At 30.3% G+C, this 21,634-nt stretch overlaps 2 protein-coding genes across 7 annotated transcripts; one reads left to right on the top strand and one right to left on the bottom strand.

Moving 5' to 3' along the window:
* Positions 1-2,161: 2,161 nt before the first annotated feature.
* On the bottom strand, positions 2,162-19,927 carry LOC119685589 (phosphoribosyl pyrophosphate synthase-associated protein 2). Of its 5 annotated transcripts, XM_038099910.1 has the most exons (10): positions 19,377-19,630; positions 19,186-19,204; positions 9,924-10,160; positions 8,774-8,930; positions 8,579-8,710; positions 8,355-8,521; positions 4,472-4,528; positions 4,160-4,274; positions 2,629-2,775; positions 2,265-2,565 (listed from the first exon to the last, which is right to left on the bottom strand). In XM_038099910.1, coding segments are annotated over exons 1-10 (1,191 nt in total). In that variant the 5' UTR covers positions 19,378-19,630; the 3' UTR covers positions 2,265-2,406. The 5 variants fall into 5 exon arrangements, with proteins under 5 accessions (XP_037955839.1, XP_037955838.1, XP_037955841.1 ...); XM_038099913.1 differs by lacking the exons at positions 19,186-19,204; positions 19,377-19,630 and adding an exon at positions 19,827-19,927 and having other exon boundaries at positions 2,266-2,565; XM_038099909.1 differs by lacking the exon at positions 19,186-19,204 and having other exon boundaries at positions 2,266-2,565; positions 19,377-19,629.
* On the top strand, positions 11,171-16,953 carry LOC119685587 (cytosolic carboxypeptidase 6). Of its 2 annotated transcripts, none has more exons than XM_038099907.1 (5): positions 11,171-11,560; positions 14,849-15,411; positions 15,474-15,845; positions 15,904-16,219; positions 16,275-16,953. In XM_038099907.1, exons 1-5 carry the CDS (start codon positions 11,548-11,550, stop codon positions 16,835-16,837), a joined length of 1,827 nt encoding a protein of 608 aa, XP_037955835.1. In that variant the 5' UTR covers positions 11,171-11,547; the 3' UTR covers positions 16,838-16,953. The 2 variants fall into 2 exon arrangements, with proteins under 2 accessions (XP_037955835.1, XP_037955836.1); XM_038099908.1 differs by lacking the exon at positions 11,171-11,560 and adding an exon at positions 14,238-14,761.
* Positions 19,928-21,634: the final 1,707 nt, after the last annotated feature.

Raw genomic sequence — 21,634 nt, 5'->3', positions numbered from 1 at the left:
CAAATATAAGATCCAATTATAAACAGAGCAGTCAGACATGTTATTTTCATATATACCAACAATACATTGTAGAGGTATGTAATCCTCCATTTCATAGAAGCTAGTATATTTTATATAGTTTCAATACAAATATTAAAAGAGCTATTGTACCAGTACATGCATTATAATTTAGTCAATCAGTACATTTTGCTATTTCGTATTGGCTGTATTAAAATGTATTTTATATTTGAGTACTAAACTGTGAACAGATTACTCAGACATTTTGATTTATGAAATGTTGCTATATTTTTCATCGTTACGATTAAAACTTAAAGTAGAAATTGAAAATTTACTGCACCTCTTAAGGTTGGTATCTAAACTATTGGGAGCCATACGTGCTGAGTGTGAACAATTCAGTGTACAGTGTCAGCAGAGTTCTAATGCTAAAGAAAACGTAGCTAATATTTAAGTCAAATTTTTAGCTGGAAAAGAATCAGTTAATTGATTATAGATAATTAAATATATACGACACTAAATTTGACGTTTTGATTAGACCTACTAAGGCCAGAATTATAAATAATGCTCCACCGTCACACAAAGAGTGCTTAGAAAATAAAACTAATAAATAGATAATAAAGATATAATCTCTAACTGATAAGAACACTTTGCAAATTATTTCATAATCAGCTTCAAGTCTTATCATCATCAGAGTTAAAGCATAAATTTGTCAAACGATTTGAAAATAAATTTAAATATTGTAGAAGAAAAAGTTTTAAAATTAGATAAAGCGTATCAAAAGCTACTGTCTCACGTGCTGCACTAGACTGGTTTATATCTTAAAGGATTATCATAAATAAACGCTTACGTATGTAAATACAGTATAAAAATCAGAGACTTTTATTATATATGGTACGTAAAATGAATCAAGTGAAATGTAAACACTGTAACCTGTCCTAAAAACACACCCAGATAAAGATTTCCATTATGCAAAATAAACTTAGTTGCAAAACAGCAAATATTTTTAAAATGCGGAATTAAATGATTTAATCAAGAAAACAAAAATAAAAACAAAATGTTAAGATAACTTTATGGAACAAGTGTTTCATTGGTCTTAGCGAAAATACAAAAAGTGACAAATAATTTAATTATTTTGAATTACTTGCACTAATGTTATGATAATTACTAAGATGGACTTTCAGCGTAGAATCGATATCATTAACACTGTTTGCATGTTCCATATTAATTGCGATTAGCTAGTCTTGCTTTCGGATCCATGCAATTATATTCTCCCATTGCGATATAGTACATATATGAAATCTATCTACCTACTTAATTCTCAAAACAAGTATTGCAAGTTCAAAAACGGTATCAACGTATGTGTGTGCGCAAAAATATTATAACTTTCATATACACACTCTTGAGATTGCGTAAAGCTAAGTTTCTAGACTTCATTCCAAATTTAAATACGTACTAGGAAAATAGACATGCCTACATGTATTCTAATACGTGAGATAAATCAATGAAAGTGATGAAGTGCAACCACTTCGATTTTAGTGTTAACGATTCCAGCTGACCGCTGATATGTCTAAGAGCGACGCACTTAATTAACCCCGTATTTTCTCAGCTTCTCCGCTTTAAGATGCATCAATATGGATAATGACCATAAGTTATCGATGATAATTTAGTAGTTTTTTATTTTTGGTATGTATAAAATCAATCTAAAAATATTTGTCATTCAGTTCATATAAATTATGGAGAATAGCGTTCGAGTTTGCATTTAGCCATTTTAAAAAAGTGTTCGGCAATCGAAGGTTTGCTTGTGTTTTATGTAGGTGAACTAAAGTTTGTTTTTGTTTCTAATATCATTTTTGTACAGAAAAACCTAATAAATTGTTATATTCCATTTAAGAATGAAATAATCTTCACAAAATTTTTTTACCTTTAATCTCTAAAGAAGAATTAGACAAAATTGAATAATAAGTAGAAATTATTGTGTTTCGAAATACAGATACAAACTCGTATATATTCAATATTAAGTCACCTTCAAGTTTGCAACGGTTTGAAATTGGCGTTTAGAAGATGTATGCTCATCTGTAAGTGGGCGTTAGATTAGTAACTTAGTATCGCAAATACCTTAGTTTGAAAACAGAAACCAAAAAGTTAATTTTAAGTTGTGTATTTTCATATATGGGGTTTTTTACATTAAAATAGTTTACAGTTTAAATTGTAATTCCTTTGAATTTTATATTTCTGAATATTTTATGTCCTTAACGGTTTTGTATTATATATAATTTATTAAATAAAGAAATAAAAACATTATTAGTATTAATCAATTAGAAATTGTTCATATACATAACTTTCATATATATTATTATTTAAGCAAATTGATCGTTTAAAGTAAAAAAACGAAATTGTAGTTTGAATTATTTAGTCTTCCAGAGTGACGTTTCGGAAGAGATAAGACATTGATTCTTTGTTATGGATGCGACGTATAGCTTCAGCTATTAGAATAGATATATCAATCGTTTTTATTTTATGACACTGCAGTTTTTGAATTTCATGTGGAATGGTATTTGTTACGACAACCTGTAAAATATCAAAAAAGTAAAAAGAGATCCATTTACAGATATAAAAAAACAGAGAATTTACTTCATCAATAGGAGATTCCTCAATAAGTCTTGGTGCATCTGAACTGAGTAATCCATGTGTGGCTAGAACGTAAATTTTGCAAGCTCCGTTCTCTTTTAAGACTTCTGCTGCTGCTACAAATGATTGTACATCATCAATAAGATCGTCCTACATAAAAAGAATATATATTTATTTTATATTTTCAAATTTTAATACTTTTTGATTTATTTAGAGAATTAGTAGTTCTAGCAAAACCCTTAATGTAGATTGCCATCAGAATTTATCAGCCGAACAATGATGATGATATACGATGAATTAGTGTTCAATTTTAAATTGATTTCGCTTATTTATTCACTTGCAGTTGCAATATATACACAATTATATTTGACAGGTGTATGTTTATTTCTACTTTATGTAATCTTCAATTGAAAATAGCTATGTGACGGGGGGAATAGTTGAGGTGTCACTTGGTACGTTACTAATCGATTGTACTTATTTACCGAAACACATTTGATTTTGTAAAAAGGTAAAAGATACTTCTTTATTTTTAAGATAATTGATATTGATATGATAAAAGATCTTTTAAGCGAATGCCGATAAAACCAGCATTCTGTGCGATTAGGAGAATTGCTTGTTAATAATAGCAATTATAATATGTTATAATTATAATAATAGCAATTATAATATGTTATAATTATAATTATAGCAAAATAATGTGTTGTAGAAAAATATAAGACTGGCTACGAGAAATATGACACAGTGTAATATATTATTTCAGCAAGTCTTGACAATGTTAAGAGGGTTTATACTGGATAGTATAGGCTATCACTTATCTATCACTTGGTATGTGTTCAGTAGAGTTCATTTGTTACTGTTCTGAATATGTGAACGCGGCAGTACGTTGTCACAAATTTTTTGTTGAATGCATAACGCAATGGCAGGTAGCACACTATTGTGAACGACACACACAATTTTCGTCAAGAGCTTGTGGTAATTCAACGTTCGAGTGACTGTATCCTTGACACAGTTAAGGATCGTTTTTTCAGTTCTTTAAGTAATAAGGTTGTAAAGATCGAAATTTCTATTTTCACATAATGTTATCATTTAAGATAGGAATTGATTGAATTCATTAAATAATATTGTACGTTTATGTCCATTCTTGAATCTTTTCGACTTCTTTTGCTGACTGACTCTGGATAACAGTATGCTTCTACTTTCCGGCTTTCAATAGTTGCATCTAGAGTTGTTAGACTGTTCTGTTATCGTTGTAGTCTCAATTTAAAATTCTTTGCTTAGTCGATATTGTTAATCATTTCCTAAGTTATTTGTTTAAAGTTATTGTGTCAATTAAGTGACATTTTAGAATGATTATTTTATGGTAAGACTTAACTACCTTCGTTTCGATTTTTTTTGTATGTAAACTATATATAAGATAAAGAAATGCATAAAGGTGCTTTCGTTGACATACACATACTTATCCAAATTATTCATTATTGTGTTTTATGATTTTTGTGTGTGATTCAAAAGAAAAGCATTGAACAAATTAACTTACCACCATTATTGCTATACGTCCATTGACATCTCCAACAACATTGATGGGCGGTTTTACTTTGGGCGGATGTTCAGGTACGCCAACTGAGACGCTTATAGTTCGTGTTCTGCTATTGCTGTTGAGTTTGTGATGATTTTTTTTTAATAGTGGCAAAAGAATTATATATTTTATTATGATATATTGTGTTTTATACAATATTTGAAAATTCGGAGTTTGTATAGTATAGATATGTATGAGATTATGCGATTGTTTAAAATTGTTAAAAATATGAATATAAAATATATATCTTTTATTAAATAAAATAATACAAACCTAGGAGTTGATGGTAAGCACATTTCAACTGAATTTCCTATTAAATTGCTATAGGTACTAAACAATAAATAAAAAAAAATTTGTTTCGCTTTTGATGTTTTTGTTATTCGAATATAAAAATTATCTTAATTATTATTAAGCAAGTGTAACTTTAATAATACAAAATGAGTTGCACAACTACATTTATAATCAACACACTTTTAGAGGTAAATGCATTTGTAAACCTTTGCAGTCATATTAACACAAAAATAAGAATGAAATTAAGTAGACTAAAATTTAGACAGTTTAAATGTTGTTTTATAAAATGATTAACAAAAAACGATTAACTGTGCAACAGTTCATTGCAAATTTTCTACTTAATGAAAAATTGATAAAGCTACAGATTAGTGTAGTTTTTAAATTTGCTGTTGTTTTTTGTAGAACAAGTCAACTACAAGTTTCAAACTCTACTTGGGCCTTATGGTTTTTTTGAAACAAATAAATACTTTTTGTTATAACAAAGCGTATGCATATACATATGTCAATGAATTCTATGCATTTTATATACGTAGCATTAGGATGGCTCATATTTTAAGGGAGAGAATTAAAAATGAACTTTTGAATGAGCGCACCTCTAGGAATATGCCATTGACCAATAAACCACATTGCAAAAGTTTTGGAAGAATAGGATTAAATTGGCGTTTCGCCACTCGAGTAAAGGTGGGTTATCAGTATAAAAAACGAAAATTTTTCAATTTAGATTCCTTTCATTCCTTTGTTATTCAACAATTATTAATATATACTCATTTGATAGATATTTTAAATATTTTTTTAATAAAATATTGATGAGTAAATTGGTATATTTCTAATATCTAAAGGATCAAGCTTTTTATTTTTTGGAACATATTTAAATGAGTGACTAAGATTTTCAATCATTTTTGCTTTCTCCTCAAGTAAAACAGTGTTACCAAAGGAAGCCATGGTCATGAGTTCTTCTGCTTAGTACCATAAATGCTTGGTCATTTTCATCAAGACAACTTTCTAAATTTTTTTACCAATGATGGAATATTCAATAGCGTTTTTAATGATTCGAAGATCTTCATTAGTTGCTGTAACTCCACTTGTGCACTTAAACCAAATCTCATACTTTATACAAATCAAACGAGTTAAATGTAAATTGATCTCTTAAAATAAACATTTTTAGCAAATATATGACCAGGTGCCACTTTTCAAATTTCGAGAATGTGAAGTGGCACCTGGGTGACGAAATTTAAAATTGCAGACATTGTCGCCTAAAAATATTAATACTACCTCCAAAAATACTTAATAATGATCGCGAGAGTGATATTTTTTAATTGCTCACCACGAAAATCTCTGATATCTTTGAAAATTCACGCTTTGACGTATAAATCTTGAAGACCGCTCCTGAAGTTATTTGCTTTATTTTTGGCAAATACTTTGCTCGAATACCGTAGCGTCAGTTTTAATCATACTTTTCCAATACTTGGGAATATCGTTTTTTTGGTCAATGACGAATTCCTATTCCTAGGAGATGCGCAGATTTAAAATCTCATTTTTGTTTTTTTCACCCACCCTTATGTAGCATGTATATATGTATATACAGCATAACAAAAGCAACCAAAATAATCACATCAAATAAATAAGTTTTTTGTCTACTTTTTACTTTTCATTCAAAAACTTAAATAGAGAGTTTTTGTTATTGTATTAGCTATTATAAAAAAACAACAAAATCTACAATTCTTCATAACGGGTTAAATAATTCACATAAATAATGAAATATTGCGAAATGCAGCTGTGCAAAACAACATCAAGTGAGATACAATCAATGATAGATCTACGACCAAAGTGCATTCTAACAAGATATTTTTTTGATATTTTGTATTTTTATGCTGTAATTTATGTTTTCAAGCAAATTACAATATAAATACAGAATAGTTCAATATTAAATCAGGTAATGGATGCACGTTTTTATCATGGCTCGTAACACGTATACTTTTAATTTTAAAAAAGCAAGGAAGAAAAATATTTAAAAGGTAGTGCTCAAATGAAATAGCCAAAATATTTAAAATTAATAAGTTTATTGTTTCGCAGCTTATAAAAAAATATAATTTGACAAAATTCCGTTAAAACGGTTTATTTGGGGCTTCACCCAAATAAACTCTCGAAGCAGGTTTCAAAAGTTACAGACCAGTCAAAAAACCAATGTTAACTAAAAAGCATTTGCAAAAGAACTATATTTTTTGTTTTGTTCTAATTAATATTAATATTAATTTTGAACGGTATCACTTAAATTGAACTCTTGCTAAATGGAAAACAGTTTTTTTTCAGTAACAAATCAAAATTAAATATCTATAATTCTGATGGGATGTGCACAGTACACCGTGAAAAAGAAAAACGTTTGTATCCGCGTAAGCATGTGATGGTGAAGCATGTGGATGGGTCAGTAATGATTTTGGCGTGTTTATCAGGATTAAGACTTGGACCTTTTCATAAAATTCATCAAATAACGGACCAACATGTGTACAGAAAAATTTTAGAATGCCATATAGTCCCCCATGGCGGATGAGAAAATGTCACTCCGATGGGTATATCAGTACGATAGCGACCCAAAACACACCTTTAAGCTGATAAAAGAATGGATTCTGAAAAATGGAATTCCAATTTTAGATTAGTCGGCTCAATTGTCTGATTTGAATTCAATTGAGAACATTTTGGTATTCTCAAACGTCGCTTTGGGGATCGAAAAGTTCCCAAATGTTTAAGGTGATAAAAGATGAATGGTATAAAATTCAAAATTGTTTTATTAACAATTTAATATCACCTATGGGCCGTAGATGTTCCCAAGTAATAAAAAGCAAAGGGCTTTATACAAAATTTAAAAAAATAATACAAAAATTTAATATAGCAGAAACGTAAATATAACGTTACTATTGTTTTGTTTCATTATTTTTTTTGAATTATTTAACCTGTTATGAAGAGTTGTAGATTTTGTTGTTTTTTTATAATAGCTAATAGGATTACAAATAAAACTCTGTATTTAAGTTTTTGAATGAAAAGTAAAAAGTAGATAAAAAATTAATTTATTTGATATGCTCATTTTGGTTGCTTTTGTTATGCACAACACAATATATATATATATATATATATATATATATATATATATATATATATATATATATATTGAATTTTCAAAAAATTGTATTTGCTTTGAGTAAATACCATGGATTTGAGTATTATGAGAATTATTATAATTTAATAAATATATCATAAATGTTGTGTACGAGCACTATTATTATTCTTTCTAAGAAATCATAATGTCGAATACTGATACCCTCCACTATGATAGAACAAATTAGACAAAATACTTTTAATTTCATTAATTTGTTCCTAGAATAGGAGGATCAATCGGAAAATCTATACACACTACAAAACTTAAATAACATAATTTCATGCAAATAAATAATAACATTTAAAAAATTTTAAACAAAAATAGAAAATAATTTGCAAAATTATTGGCGGCACGTGGACATTTTTCACAATTATAATTTTGAATGTTTAAGTTGAAATGTACTTTTTTATTTACTTAATAAAAAGGGAATATACTTTTTATATGAGCAATTATTTTAAAATGAATATAAATTTTACATAGGAATAATTATTAGACATAAAGTAATGAATTTTTATTTTTTAATTTTAACATATATTACAAAAAACTTTTCAATAAAGTTAGTGCTTTAACCCTGATCTAAGTTTTAGCAGAAAGTTAGTCAATAATACATAAATATGAGATAAGCAAATGAATTTAGATACATTTGACAAATGTTGAGAGCATAATATACAAACTAAATGATGCTATAAAATTGTTTGAATACAAATAACTCACCTCACTGGAGGAGGCGAGTATCTGCCATCAACTTCATCACTTTCTGCTTCCTTTTGCTCACCATGTATGACAGCAATACCTAAACGTAATCGCTCAGCATAAGATGTTGCTTTTTTTGCAGAGCCTGGATCGCGGGCCACTATCACCGAATTTCGATAATCGGGTATCTATAAACAATAAATTTAATTGTATTCATATGTTTTAGTATGATTTTTGGTACATACACTTTCTTGTATATATTGTAGAAGAAATGGAGAAGCTCTAAGATTATCAACTGGTATGTCAAAAAAGCCTTGTATTTCTTTTTGATGCAAGTCCATTGTAATTATATGGGTTAGGCCAGAGGTGCACATCATCTGTGAATATACAACACGTATCTAGACTAAAATGTCGGGAAAACATCATGTAAATCACATTACCTTTGCCAGCAACTTGGTTACAATACAGCCACGTTTTCGCATCTTGCATTGCTTAGAATACGGTAAATAAGGAATCACACCAACAATTGATCGCGCAGATGAGGTTTTACAGGCGTAGGCCATTATTAGTAGTTCCATAATATTATTATTCGCATCTCTGCATTATAAAGACTGCTATTATATTCTTTTCTTACGAAATGAAATTTATATATACATGTACCTTGTGCTCAAAAGAGAACGAGAATTTTCATTTTCGTTCTTTTTCCCACGCTTATCCAATCGGTAATTTTTTTTTATTTTCACGCTGGCAACACTATTATATACATTCTGTCAAAGTTTAACGCATATCGTACAATTAGTTTTTGTTTGGCGTCTATACAAAGAAGTCAAAAATTTTCGTGTGGCGATTTTTTATAATGGAAAATTAGCACCATTCGGTCGATTGTTGTTTGCTAGGCATGTCAAATTCATAGACCCATGTTTTATCATCAGTTATGATGCGTTCGATGAATGTGGGGTCGCAATCTGCGTTGGAAATCATCTCTTTGGCCACATCACAACGATGCTTTTTTGAATGAAATTCAGCTTTTTTGGCACCAGCCGAGAAGTGACGCGTTTCAAACCCAAAACATCAGTTAAAATGTGTTCGGCCGATCCATATGAGATGCCCAACAACACTGCAATCTCTCTAATCGGTTCACAACGATTTTCTAACACGATTTGCTTCGCCGTTTCAATGTTTTCTTCAGTAACAGATGTTGTTGGTCGGCTAGGGATCTTATCATGGTCCAAGCTTGTACGACCGTCTTTGAACGTTTTAAACCATTCGTATACTCGTGGTTGCGACACACACAAATCACAAAAGGCCTTTTTTAACATTTTCAACGTTTCGGCACACTTGAATCCATTTGCAACACAAAATTTGATGCACGCACGTTGTTCTAATTTTTGATCCATTATAAAAATCGTCACACGAAAATTTTTCGACTTCTTTGTGTAGACGACAAAAAAAACCAAATCTTACGATATGCGTTAAACTTTGACAGAATTTGTATAATAATGTTGTGCCAGCAAGAAAATAAAATAAGCGCGGGAATTTAAAAAATTAAAATTCTCGTTCTTTTTTGATCACTAGGTATATATAGCTTACTTTGTGCCCGTTTGAACAATATAAATATCTTTGCCGCGTACAGAATCTCCAATTTCTACCATCGTCTCTCTATTTGTTTTATGAAAAACAGAACAACCTCCGTTTTTGATTCCCATTCGCTCTGCCACCAGATTTGCTAAGTCTGGATGCGAATTCCCATGTATGATAACAATGTCTGAAGCTGATGTAGTATCCATATCACTTCTGCAACGTTTTGGAGGCCGAACGCTACCTAATCTATAGAAAGAAGAAAACCAATTAAGATTAAAAAAATATAATGTAATGTTGAAAATATACTAAATTACTATTACTAATAAATTCAAAGCAAACAACAAACTATAAATAAAGCAATTGCAAAAAAAATAAATTATATTAAAATTGGTGGAATTTGAATTAAAATTATATAAATAAGAAATGGTTTTAATTATTAATTGTATTATATTTTGAACATATTAGTAAACTACGTATGCATGGATGCTACCTTTCGGTACCTTCTTTTCATTGTTGAGTTTGTCTCTAACATTATAGTATAGTAAAGGATATTCTATAAATTTTTTTTTTAAATAGAGTAATATATACTAGCATTTCACAGGCGCAATATGTTCCGTATTGATAGTTACCGGATACATTTATTGATTACACAACAATACCAAATAATGCGAAATAACCTAGTAAACTATATTCGAAAGTAAGGCACGTTTCAACAAAACTCGGTTTTTAAATGACAAAAAGGGCAGCCACGGTACTGCTTGCATGGGACAAAGAAGGACACGACAAGTTTCAAATACTTTATTTCTGCGCGTTTTAAACGTGATAGTAACAGCAACTTATATGAATATCCATAACCCATTTAATGCGACACATAGTTCACAGTGTAAACTGCTACAGGAATTGTAAATCTATGCAAGCCAAGTAAAAAGTTGTTCAAGTTTTGCGAATATTTGAAAAGGAAAAAATATCCGCATCGAATTATCGATCAAACAGATAGCTTTATTTGGAACGGTATTGTATTTAAATGAAATTTACATGTCAACAGTTTCTGCTCTGTTGCAATGCAGGAAATCACAATTACAAGAATTGAAATCGGGCATACTTAACATCCCACTTTTGGAAAACTTCAAAAAGGCGTGCGTAATGAGTTTTGTAGTTGTAATAAAGCAAATAGTTGATTTCATCCGTTGAAATTTATAACGTGGCTTATAGAAAGAACCTTGCTCATCTATATAATGATCTAAGTAGTGGCGTGTATTTTTTATTGAGTGAGAAAAATAAGTTTAAATTATTATATGGAAAGTAAGTAGTGGCGTGTGTTCTTTATTGAGTGAGAAAAATAAGTTTAAATTATTATATGGAAACTCAAATGCAAAAATACAACAATAAATTAAAGAGAATTTCGTGCTCATACAAGTGACTAGCGTTATGAAATTAATTTTTTATTTCGTTTAAGAAATCAACCAACATAAGTGCCAAATTGGAAAAAATTGGAGTTCCATTAATGTCAGACGCCAGAACTTAGAACGAGCCACATCCACTGATACGTGGGACACATGAGTTTATATGTGAAGTTCGGTTTTGATTGATTTTTTATTGATACATTTTAAAATGTTTTGAAGCTTAAGGTGAAATGGGTGATTCAGGTGAGTCATTTTAAATATTCATAGTTGCGCTAGGCACTTCAAAACAGAATAAATGTTAACAAATTTTATCGAAATGTTATAATGATTTCCTTGAGCAACATAATCAAATGTTCAAACTTAGTATAAAACACCAGTGTTATACCAGGCTTGAGGCGTTCATAGTTTTTGCCTTATTCTAAAAGTTCTATTAAATTAAGATGAAAAGGTGTTGTTAAAATGGAGGTCGGAACAAATATTAGACAAACAAACATTTTTGTGATTACAGTGTTAGAATTAAACATATTTGGTCGGCAGTTTAAAGATATTGATGGAAATGCACGCAACTGATTAATAGAAAATAGTGATGTCGCATGCGAGCAGCTTAGAATTTATGACGTGAACTTTAAGTGAAATCGCAAAATATCCTTATCCAACTGCAAATACCCTTCACAACAGTTTAAGAAGAGTATATTAAGTTTGTCTTTAGATGTCTGAAACATAAAAACTTTGACAGTATGTTTAGATATATCACTGTCTTTTCGATTATCATTTTTAGATATACCAATGACAGATCAACTTTGTCAAATATTATTACAAAATATCATAAATAATCTGCAATGTTTCTATAAAATTGTTACAAAAAAACATACGAATTACATACGATTTAATTATCTGATCAATTGTCCGATATCGGTGCATTGGTTTATCTTATAACGGTCACATACGATAATGATCTTCATTAACATTTTCTTCAACATATACAGTGTTGTGCATAACAAAAGCAACCAAAATTTGCCCATCAAATAAATAAGTTTTTTGTCTACTTTTTACTTTTCATTCAAAAATCTAAATATACAGTTTTATTTGTTATTGTATTAGCTATTATAAAAAAACAACAAAATCTACAATTCTTCATAACGGGTTAATTAATTCACACAAATAATAAAATATTGCGAAATGCGGCTGTGCAAAACAATAGCAACTGAGACAAGATCAATGATAGATCTATGACCAAAGTGCATTCTAGCAAGATATTTTTTTGATTTTTTGCATTTTTATGCTGTGATTTATGTTTTTAAGCAAATTAGAACATAAACACAGAATAGTTCAATATTAAATCAGGTAATGGAAGTACGTTTTTATCATGGCTAGTGACACGTATACTTTGAAGTTTAAAGAAGCAAGAATTGAAAAATATTTAAATGGCAGTGCTCAAATGAAATAGCCAAAATATTTAAAATTAATTAGTTTATTGTTTCGCAGCTTATAAAAAAATATAATTAGACAAAATACCGTTAAAACGGTTTATTTGGGTGAAGCCTCTCTTAAGATTACTTGTAGAATTGATGGAAACATCATAAGAATTACAAAAAAAACAACCATTCGTGTCGTTGAAAAAGGTCGTAGCCGAGCTTAAACAAGGTGTTGACTCTAGTACTGTACGCAGGCTTACTCTCGAAGCCGGTTTCAAAAGTTACAGACCAGTCAAAAAACCAATGTTGACTAAAAAGCATTAGCAAAAGAGGCAGATTTTTGTTTTGCTTTTTAATTAATATTAATATACTTCATTTAGATCAAATTTCGCGTGGAATCACTTAAATTGGACTCTTACTAAATGGAAAATAATTTTTTTCAGCAATAAATCAAAATTTAACATCTTTAATTCTGATGGGATGTGCACAGTATGTCGCGAAAAAGAAAAACGTTTGTATCCGCGTAACTGCCAAGCGACTGTGAAGCATGGGCGTGGGTCAATGATAATTTGAGCGTTCTTTTCAGGATTTAGACTAAGATCTTTTCATGAAATTCATCAAATAATAGCCCAACATGAACACAAAAAAATTTTAGAGAGCCATATGGTACCCCATGGCGGATGAAAAATGTCACTCCGACGGGTATATAAGTACGATAACGACCCAAAACACACCTTAAAGCTGATAAGAGAATGGATTTCGAAAAATGGAATTCCAATTTTAGATTAGCCAGCCCAAACACCTGATTTTAATTCAACTCAGAACATTTTGGTATTCTCAAACGTCGCTTTGGGGGGTCGAAAAGTTTCCAATTGTTTGAGGTCATGAAAGATGAATGGTGTAAAATTTCAAATAGTTTTATTAACAATTAATTATCACCTATGACCCGTAAAAGTGCCCAAGTAATAAAAAGCAAAGGGCTTTATACAAAATTTAGAAAAATAATACAAAAATTTAATATAATAAATAAAGTAGCTATTGTTCTGCACAGCCGCATTTCGCAATATTTTATTATTTGTGTGAATTAATTAACCCGATATGAAGAATTGTAGATTTTGTTGTTTTTTTATAATAGCTAATACAATAACAAATAAAACTGTGTATTTAGATTTTTGAATGAAAAGTAAAAAGTAGACAAAAAACTTATTTATTTGATGGGCAAATTTTGGTTGCTTTTGTTATGCACAACACTGTATGTTTTTGATTAATTTATTTCAAAATAACATAAATTACTAATGTATAATCAAAATTAAGCGTTTGGTTAAAATATAAAAAACATATGGAGTTCTTATAACGATACCTTTGTATTTTCAATATATGTACATTTGTCCAAATTTTAAATAATTGTAATTAAAAAAAAATGAATCCAATCTAAAAACTTCAAATACAAGTTGGTAAAGGAAAACTGTTTTTTTTTTGTTAATAATTAAATTTTTAGCCCTAAAACACTAAAATTATAATTGCAATAGCTTATATGAAATGTTGACGAGAAAACTCACAACACGCATCTAAAATGTAAAAGTGGTAAAGTACGTAAAGTACGAATAACTGACACAGTCTTGAACACGTCAAGTACCTTCCTGACAATGTCGCGATTTAGGAAATATTTCACAATCAGATTGTGTGACGTTGGCTTGCTTTTAAGCAGTATGACTTGGTTGGAAGGTTAAATGATGGATTATTTAATGGTAAGCAAGTTTGAGATATGAGTGCTTTGAAACTAACACTTTAGTAATTGAAAGAATTTAATTAAAAATAGATTGGCTTGAGGTGTAATGGTGCTATTCAATTTTCTATCTTCATAGTAAGTAGTCAACGAAGGTATTTGAAAAAGAACGAATATTAAATGAACTCTTGCAGTCAACTGCAAAGGTTGACTATCTTTTTCGAAAGAGCAAGTTTAGACACATGATTGGAATAGCTTGTGATCCTCTGCGTCACACTAGCATGTATGAACGCATGCAGGAGGGTATAATGCTTTGTCATTATTTAATTAAAAATATACATAGCATATAATTTAACATAAAGTGAATATTAAAATATATTATATTTGCAGAAAGTGAAGATAGTGATGGTGAAGGTGGTCTTGGCAATGTATCCCGAGTGATTATACGGCCTCCTGGGCAGAGCGGAAAAGCAAAACGTGGTCATCTTTGTTTTGATGCTGCATTTGAAACAGGCAATTTAGGCAAGGCTGATCTCGTTGGTGATTTTGAATACGATTTATATTTGCGGCCCGATACATGTAATCCTAGATATCGATTTTGGTTTAATTTTACTGTGGATAATGTTAAAGTCGATCAACGCGTTATTTTTAATGTAGTAAATATGAGTAAGCCAAGGAATTTATTTAATTCTAATCTCACGCCCTTGGTTAAATCATCAAGCCGTCCAAAATGGCAACGATTGCCAAAAAAAAATGTTTTTTATTATCGATCAATTTTGCATCAAAATCAATATGTGCTAAGTTTTGCATTCTCCTTCGATAAGGAAGATGATGTCTACCAGTTCGCTGCGGCTTTACCATACAGTTATTCTCGACTGCAGTCCTATTTAAATGTTTTAGATGCGAAGCAAACGGAATTGCGTTTTAAACGTAGTGTAATGGCTAAAACTCTGGTATTTAAAGTTAGAGAAGTGCGTTTTAGATCTGACTAATAAATTCTATATTATGTCTTTAGCAAAATCGTAACTTAGACCTCATAACGATTGATCATGTCACTGGAAAAATGAAAACAAACCGAATAGAAAAATCCTTTATACGTGTTATAGTTGTAATATGTCGCTTACATGGCGCAGAAGCTCCAGCTTCATTTGTGTGCCAAGGATTTCTTGAATTTCTTGTAGGCAACCACCCAATTGCTAATGTACTACGGGAAAATTTTGTATTCAAAATATTACCGATGGTTAATCCGGATGGGGTATTTCTTGGGAATAATCGATGTAATTTAATAGGCCAGGACTTAAACCGTGTCTGGCACATAGCAACCGAATATTCACATCCAACTGTTTTTGCTATAAGGAATATGTTAAAAGAATTAGATAACTCCGATGTAAGTCAAAGAGTAATATTTGTAATTATTTAATTCAGGAATGATTTAATTTTTTTAGTCTTATCAAATCGATTTTGTATTCGATATACATGCACATACCAGTATGCATGGCAGTTTTATATATGGTAATACATACGAGGATGTTTACCGTTATGAACGTCATTTGGTCTTTCCACGTCTTTTTGCTGCCAATGCTGCCGACTATGTTCAAAGCAATATGATGTTTAATGCGGATGAACGAAAGGTCGGTTGTGTGCGCCGCTTTTGTTGCGAACGTTTGAGCGATACAATTAATTCATACACATTGGAAATTTCTGTAGGTGGCCATTATCTCAGGGATGGAAAAACCATTGCTTTATACACAGAAGATGGCTGTAAGTATGCAGCTTTATTTAAAATTTTACTTATAACATTTTATTCATTGTTAAGACTACCGTTGTGGACGGACATTGGTACGCACACTACTGCAGTATTATCGTTTTATTAACGTTTTAGCAGTTCCAGTGCCTCCAGACATACGCCAAAAGCACAAAAATCGACCACGCACTCATCAATCACGATCCCGTTCGAAAACACGTTATGAAGTTAAGCCTAGGCCGCAAACAACGCGGTATTATGCACCCATTTCTTATATGAATATATCAATAAACTATGACTCTTGCGGCTCATCTGACGAAGGTGGATTCTCTCCTTTACGGCCCAAAGGTCCTGGGTGTAGTCATTTCAGTGGCTACCGTAGTATTGGTCGTCACGATCCTGAACAGTTTACTTTACCAATTATCAACACGAAAAGATATGATACTTTAAACCAGCCTCATGAAGGATTTTATAAAGGAAGTAGGTCTATTGCAGAAAAAACTATTAAGCTTCCTACACATATATATGAACCGTCAGTTAATATGCCGCCAAAGCCGTATTTATCGATTATTGATTTGAATCAATTAACACGTGGTAGTCTGAATGTAAAATCAAATATTTTAGGTAATTCATAGAACTATGAAATGTAAAGAATAGAAGTTAGACTAGTTAGACAATTTGAAATTTACACGTTTAATATTTTCCTCTTGTTATAAAGTGTATTTTAAAAGAATATTTTTTATAGATTCAAAAGTTCACCATAAAATTCTTGTAGTTTTAAATATTTATATAATATATCTAAATGTAATTATGTTTTGATCGAATGCGTCAATTTATTTAATGCCAAGCATGAGCTATATAATAAGTACATAAATCAGAAAAACTAATTAAATCATACTTGTGCAGAAAACGAATAAACAAAGACATTAAACAACACATAAAACTAATCATCTTGAATGCAAATTCCATTCTGTCTAAAGAGAATTTCAACAACTTATAGTAGTATAGTAGTAGTGGTAGATAGTAGTAGACTACAATTCAGCCATAATTCTTGTACAAGAAATGTTTTCCAAACCAACAATTAAAAGTTTAATGTCCGACCTACGAAGTTCCATCATTTAACTAATATCACCACCAATGCACGTTAATAGTATTAAATTATAATATAATATAAGCTATAACCAACCGAATCAACTATCCTGTTACATCAAAGTAAACACAAAGAGAATGGAGTAAAAGTTGCACCCCCTTCCCCAAGTACTTTCACTGGTCCGCCATCAGACATTGAGTATGATTCAGATGCTGCTTCCAATCTAGGAAATGAAGCAATAGATCGTGTGTCAATGGAGGTTAAAGATGTACCATCGTCTTTCGACATAATCAAAATGAAAGAACAGAACAAAAGATAAAGAAAGAACAATGTATAAGTTTTTCAATTTGGGGAATTTCCTTTCTGGATCTCTATTATATGTTTAACCTTTTTTCGTTAACTTTGGAAAGTTTCTTACGAAACGTCGCTTCATCACATAAGTATTAAAGAGCATTTATTATCATTATATAAGATGTAATTTTCCTTTTGAAGGAAAAGATATACTTGCAAGATACAAGTTTTACTATCATTATGTTGTTTGAACTGAAACAATTCAATTCAATTCTACGGGAAGTTTGATTTGATCGCTTTTTTTTGTTTTGAGTAGCGTAACTTGTGATCTGGTGTAGACGCGGGTATTCCAGGTACATTTCTTCCGTGATAACTGTCTGTGTTATACTACAACAAATGATGCTGGTTTGTACAGTAAAAATGCTAAAATTAATCGTTTTTAATTTTTTAAAGTTAGTAATGTACTATTACAATAATTATTTTGAAAAGGTTTAAATCTACTGGAGACCACCCAATCTATTAGGTGAACAGAGAAATGCCTACATTACATTCTTCAACTATGTCGCATTTAGTAATTGGAAGATGGTATATCTTCTAAAATTTTATTAGTTTATATTGACTTGTAGAATGTGAAGATAGTAAATGGGGTTCGAGACTAAATTGAAACCTATTGAATTCCGAAAAATTACAATTTGGCATCAAGAGATCATGGGCTACAATAAAAATTAAAACTACTTGAAGCTTATCAGCAAAATTTCAATTTCTGGTACAAATTGAAAAATTGATTTTGCCTTGCTACGTTTTCTGTGACAGTTGTTTCAATCAAACAACTTCTGAGCATAGTATCTTGTTTTGTGCAGTAAAACTATATTTGATTAAAATTGATTTGTTGATTTTGGAAATACTAACGACACGTTCAGAACACATGACAACAGAACGAAAGAGGTATAGTACGGCTGTTTTTATCTTATCTCTGTAAGTGTTTTACATTGACAAGGCGAGTTCACTGTGGCTCTTTTTGAAAAATGTACTGATAGAATAAAATTTTAGAGATCTGCTATATTATTATTTTCTAGTTCTTTGGAGTAGATCAAAAATCTATTAAATAAATAAACTCGTGACGACAAGAAAACAGTCTTAATCGGACGTGTTAATTTAAAAGCAAAACCTGAAGTTCAGCAATAAAATAACAAAAATGAAATAGATTTTGCTTTAATCAAAGCATTTAAATAATTCAAATGAAGTCGGAAATGATGTGTGTAACAAAGCAAGCAACAAAAACAAATAAGAAAAACAAACGCGCAACGTTTAACCAAACGAAAAACAAAAATGGAAACAAAAGCAGACAGAACGAGAACAGAAAAAGAAATTGACAAAAAGTAAAAAAGTTATTTAAGGAACCATAAAGCATAAAGCAATTTATATTTCCATTTTTCCAGCGAAAATTCGAGCATTTGTATATGCACTTTTTTGTATAGCGGAACTACGACAAAATAAATTTATAGATTTAATTAAACTTTTGTAACTAAAAACGAGGTTTTGCTTTCATTTAGAGTTAATAAGCTTAGTTAGATATTTTAAAACTACATATATTTAAAAAACCTGGAGTAGACGGAGGGCACTGAAAAGGAAGATGTAGTAATTAATGCAGGACTTAACAAAATAAATAAAAATAAAATTTATTATCTAAAAAATAATAAAAAAATTAATTATATACACATATATAGTCGTATATTTAAAGCTTTTAAAAAAGAAACTAAAAATATAAAAATTAATTTTTACTCCTTGTTTACTTGTTTCGGTTGAGGAGCATAGTTTCTTGCACAAATAAAGTTCACACACTTCGCGGTTGTAAATAACAATTTGTCTTTAACACTGAAATACCATTTGCATTAAGAATGATTGTCGTCGCCAATGAAAATTTGCACTTGCGTTTCTATCGTCGTCTAGTTGGAAACTGAATGCTTGATGAAACAGGCAAAATAAACAAAATACTTATACCGCTTTTATTTGTTGGTTTAGAGCTATAAGAATATTTTCAAAATATGGGTTTACACATTTTTCACATATTCACTCTATATAATTTCTTTCAATACAGTTCAATACGAAAGAACGAATTAAGGAGAGGTAAAAGATAAAATAAAATTAAATTATATATTCAACTTTTCCATATAATCTTAGTATCTATGTCGCACTTTTGATAATACTTGAAAATTAATATTATTTAGTCGTAAAGCATTTACTTTTTCCAGTTTACTTTTCGAACACTTTTAATTGAAAATTAAAACTTATTATAGCAGAACACATGAAATTTACAAGCAGCAGCTATACGAGTAAATTCCAAATAAAATTTGAGTACTTTCAGCGTTGCCATTTGTAAAATTATGTTGCTTGCGCAAAAGAAGACCATCCACTTCTAACTTTGCCAACAAATTGAATATGTGTTTGATTGCATATATTTGTTCTATGTAGAGCATGGTTTGATCAAGCATTAAAACGCATGTAAATAAAATTACCCAAAGAGTTTGAACAAAAAAAAAATTACGAAAATAAAAGCATAAAATTATAGCTATGTTATTTTCACATTGAGGTTAAAAGCTTAGTATTCACACAAGTATAAGTAAATTTATGCATTCAAAAGAGCTTTTTCAAATTTAAAAGCAACCGAAAGCTTTCGATTGTTCACATTATAATTAAAATTTTATCTAACATTATTTTTGAAAAATGAACTAATGTTAAAAAGAAACGACATTTATTTAAAACTATAACTACTGCTATATATAAGTTATTTATTATTTAGTTATTGTATTGTTGCCAAGTTTCGATCGAAATAAATGTTGCTTACTGTACTAAGATGTGAAAATGATTGATAATTATATAGCGGAAACCGACGTTTCTTTGTGTGTAGAATGTTCATGGCCGTATCTTGGTAGTGTCCCTAACTCGGTATTGGTCTGTGGCAGAACTGATGAACTTCTGCAATTTTTGGATTATATGACTACACTTCAAAGTAAATAAGTTTTCTATAACAGACTTGAAGTAATCAAAACTAGTTCTTGAATCATCAACCTTTAGGCTCATCAAAGTATTCAGCTTTTACCCTTGTACTGCTTTCTATTATCACCTTGCGGCCATCCTTAATATCAAAACTAAAAGAGATGTTTTGGCTTACCACCATATATAGTCCATTATATGGCTTCGTTACCGGTGACTGTACAAGGTGATCACTCAGGTAAATGGGTGTGCACGAGGTGCGTTTGAATAATGCTATTGAGCTATTTAGCATTAGTAGAAGTTGCCTTTGGTTTGTTGTCCTCCACCGTCTTCTTTAAATTGTTAACAAATTCACTCTGCATGAGAGTAAAACTCTCAACTAGAAACTGCAGCATCGTCTCGTACATCAGGATCACTAACCTTGAGATATACTTTACAGATCGAGCAAAGCCCTAGTAGAACTAGCGGCAGAATTTTAGTATAATAAAGCTGTGGTGATAGTTTTACACTCCCATCAGCATACGATGGCTGTGTTCCACAATACTGTTTATCTACAGATGATATTCTATTGTTTTACCTTTCTTTGGTCTGCAATAATGATAATCGGTATGCTGCAATGTGTTATTCTATTGTTTAGCAAAATGATCGTCCACTAACACTTGAATCAATAAATGCATGTTATGGTATCTATGGTATATTGGAAGCATTTCTTAATTTTTGCTTGATGGTAAGCTATATTAAGGGATTGTTATAATTATAAAATTATATGTGAGATATTAGAAATTGGGCTCATTATGAATTTTGTTGTTTTGATTGTCTGACATTGTATTTTAACAAGTGTTAATATTCTGTATTGTCATACAGCATTTTATTTCATACTATCACGTGGTTGAGTTTTGCAACTGCGTTTGTTTTTGTTGTTCTGGTGATATGTGGAGCCAAAAGTCATTTGAGTATAGCTCCTCGAGTAGAATTGCACATGAACTCTAAAGTTTGTTCAGAAAATTGTGTGGTTGTCATTATGCCAAATGCCACTCAAATGATGCTATTTTCGTAA

The sequence above is a fragment of the Teleopsis dalmanni genome, chromosome 2 (genome assembly GCF_002237135.1).
Source record: "Teleopsis dalmanni isolate 2A chromosome 2, ASM223713v2, whole genome shotgun sequence".
Classification (NCBI taxonomy): Eukaryota; Metazoa; Arthropoda; class Insecta; order Diptera; family Diopsidae; genus Teleopsis; species Teleopsis dalmanni.
The sequence above is the reverse complement of the archived record's forward strand: the minus strand, read 5'-3'. Positions and strand labels throughout refer to the sequence as shown.

What these genes read in the sequence shown, in the direction of transcription:
- LOC119685589 (XM_038099910.1), bottom strand. An exon ending in ATTGTTCAAACGGGCACAAA is followed by an intron (nt 8,931 to 9,923) that starts GTAAGCTATATA and finishes TTTATAATGCAG; the next exon opens with AGATGCGAATAATAATATTA. An exon ending in GACGTATAGCAATAATGGTG is followed by an intron (nt 2,776 to 4,159) that starts GTAAGTTAATTT and finishes CTTTTTATGTAG; the next exon opens with GACGATCTTATTGATGATGT.
- LOC119685587 (XM_038099908.1), top strand. Translation starts at nt 14,701, where the DNA reads ATGATTGGAATAGCTTGTGATCCTCTGCGTCACACTAGCATGTATGAA. An exon ending in GTATGAACGCATGCAGGAGG is followed by an intron (nt 14,762 to 14,848) that starts GTATAATGCTTT and finishes TTATATTTGCAG; the next exon opens with AAAGTGAAGATAGTGATGGT. An exon ending in GTGTAATGGCTAAAACTCTG is followed by an intron (nt 15,412 to 15,473) that starts GTATTTAAAGTT and finishes TTATGTCTTTAG; the next exon opens with CAAAATCGTAACTTAGACCT.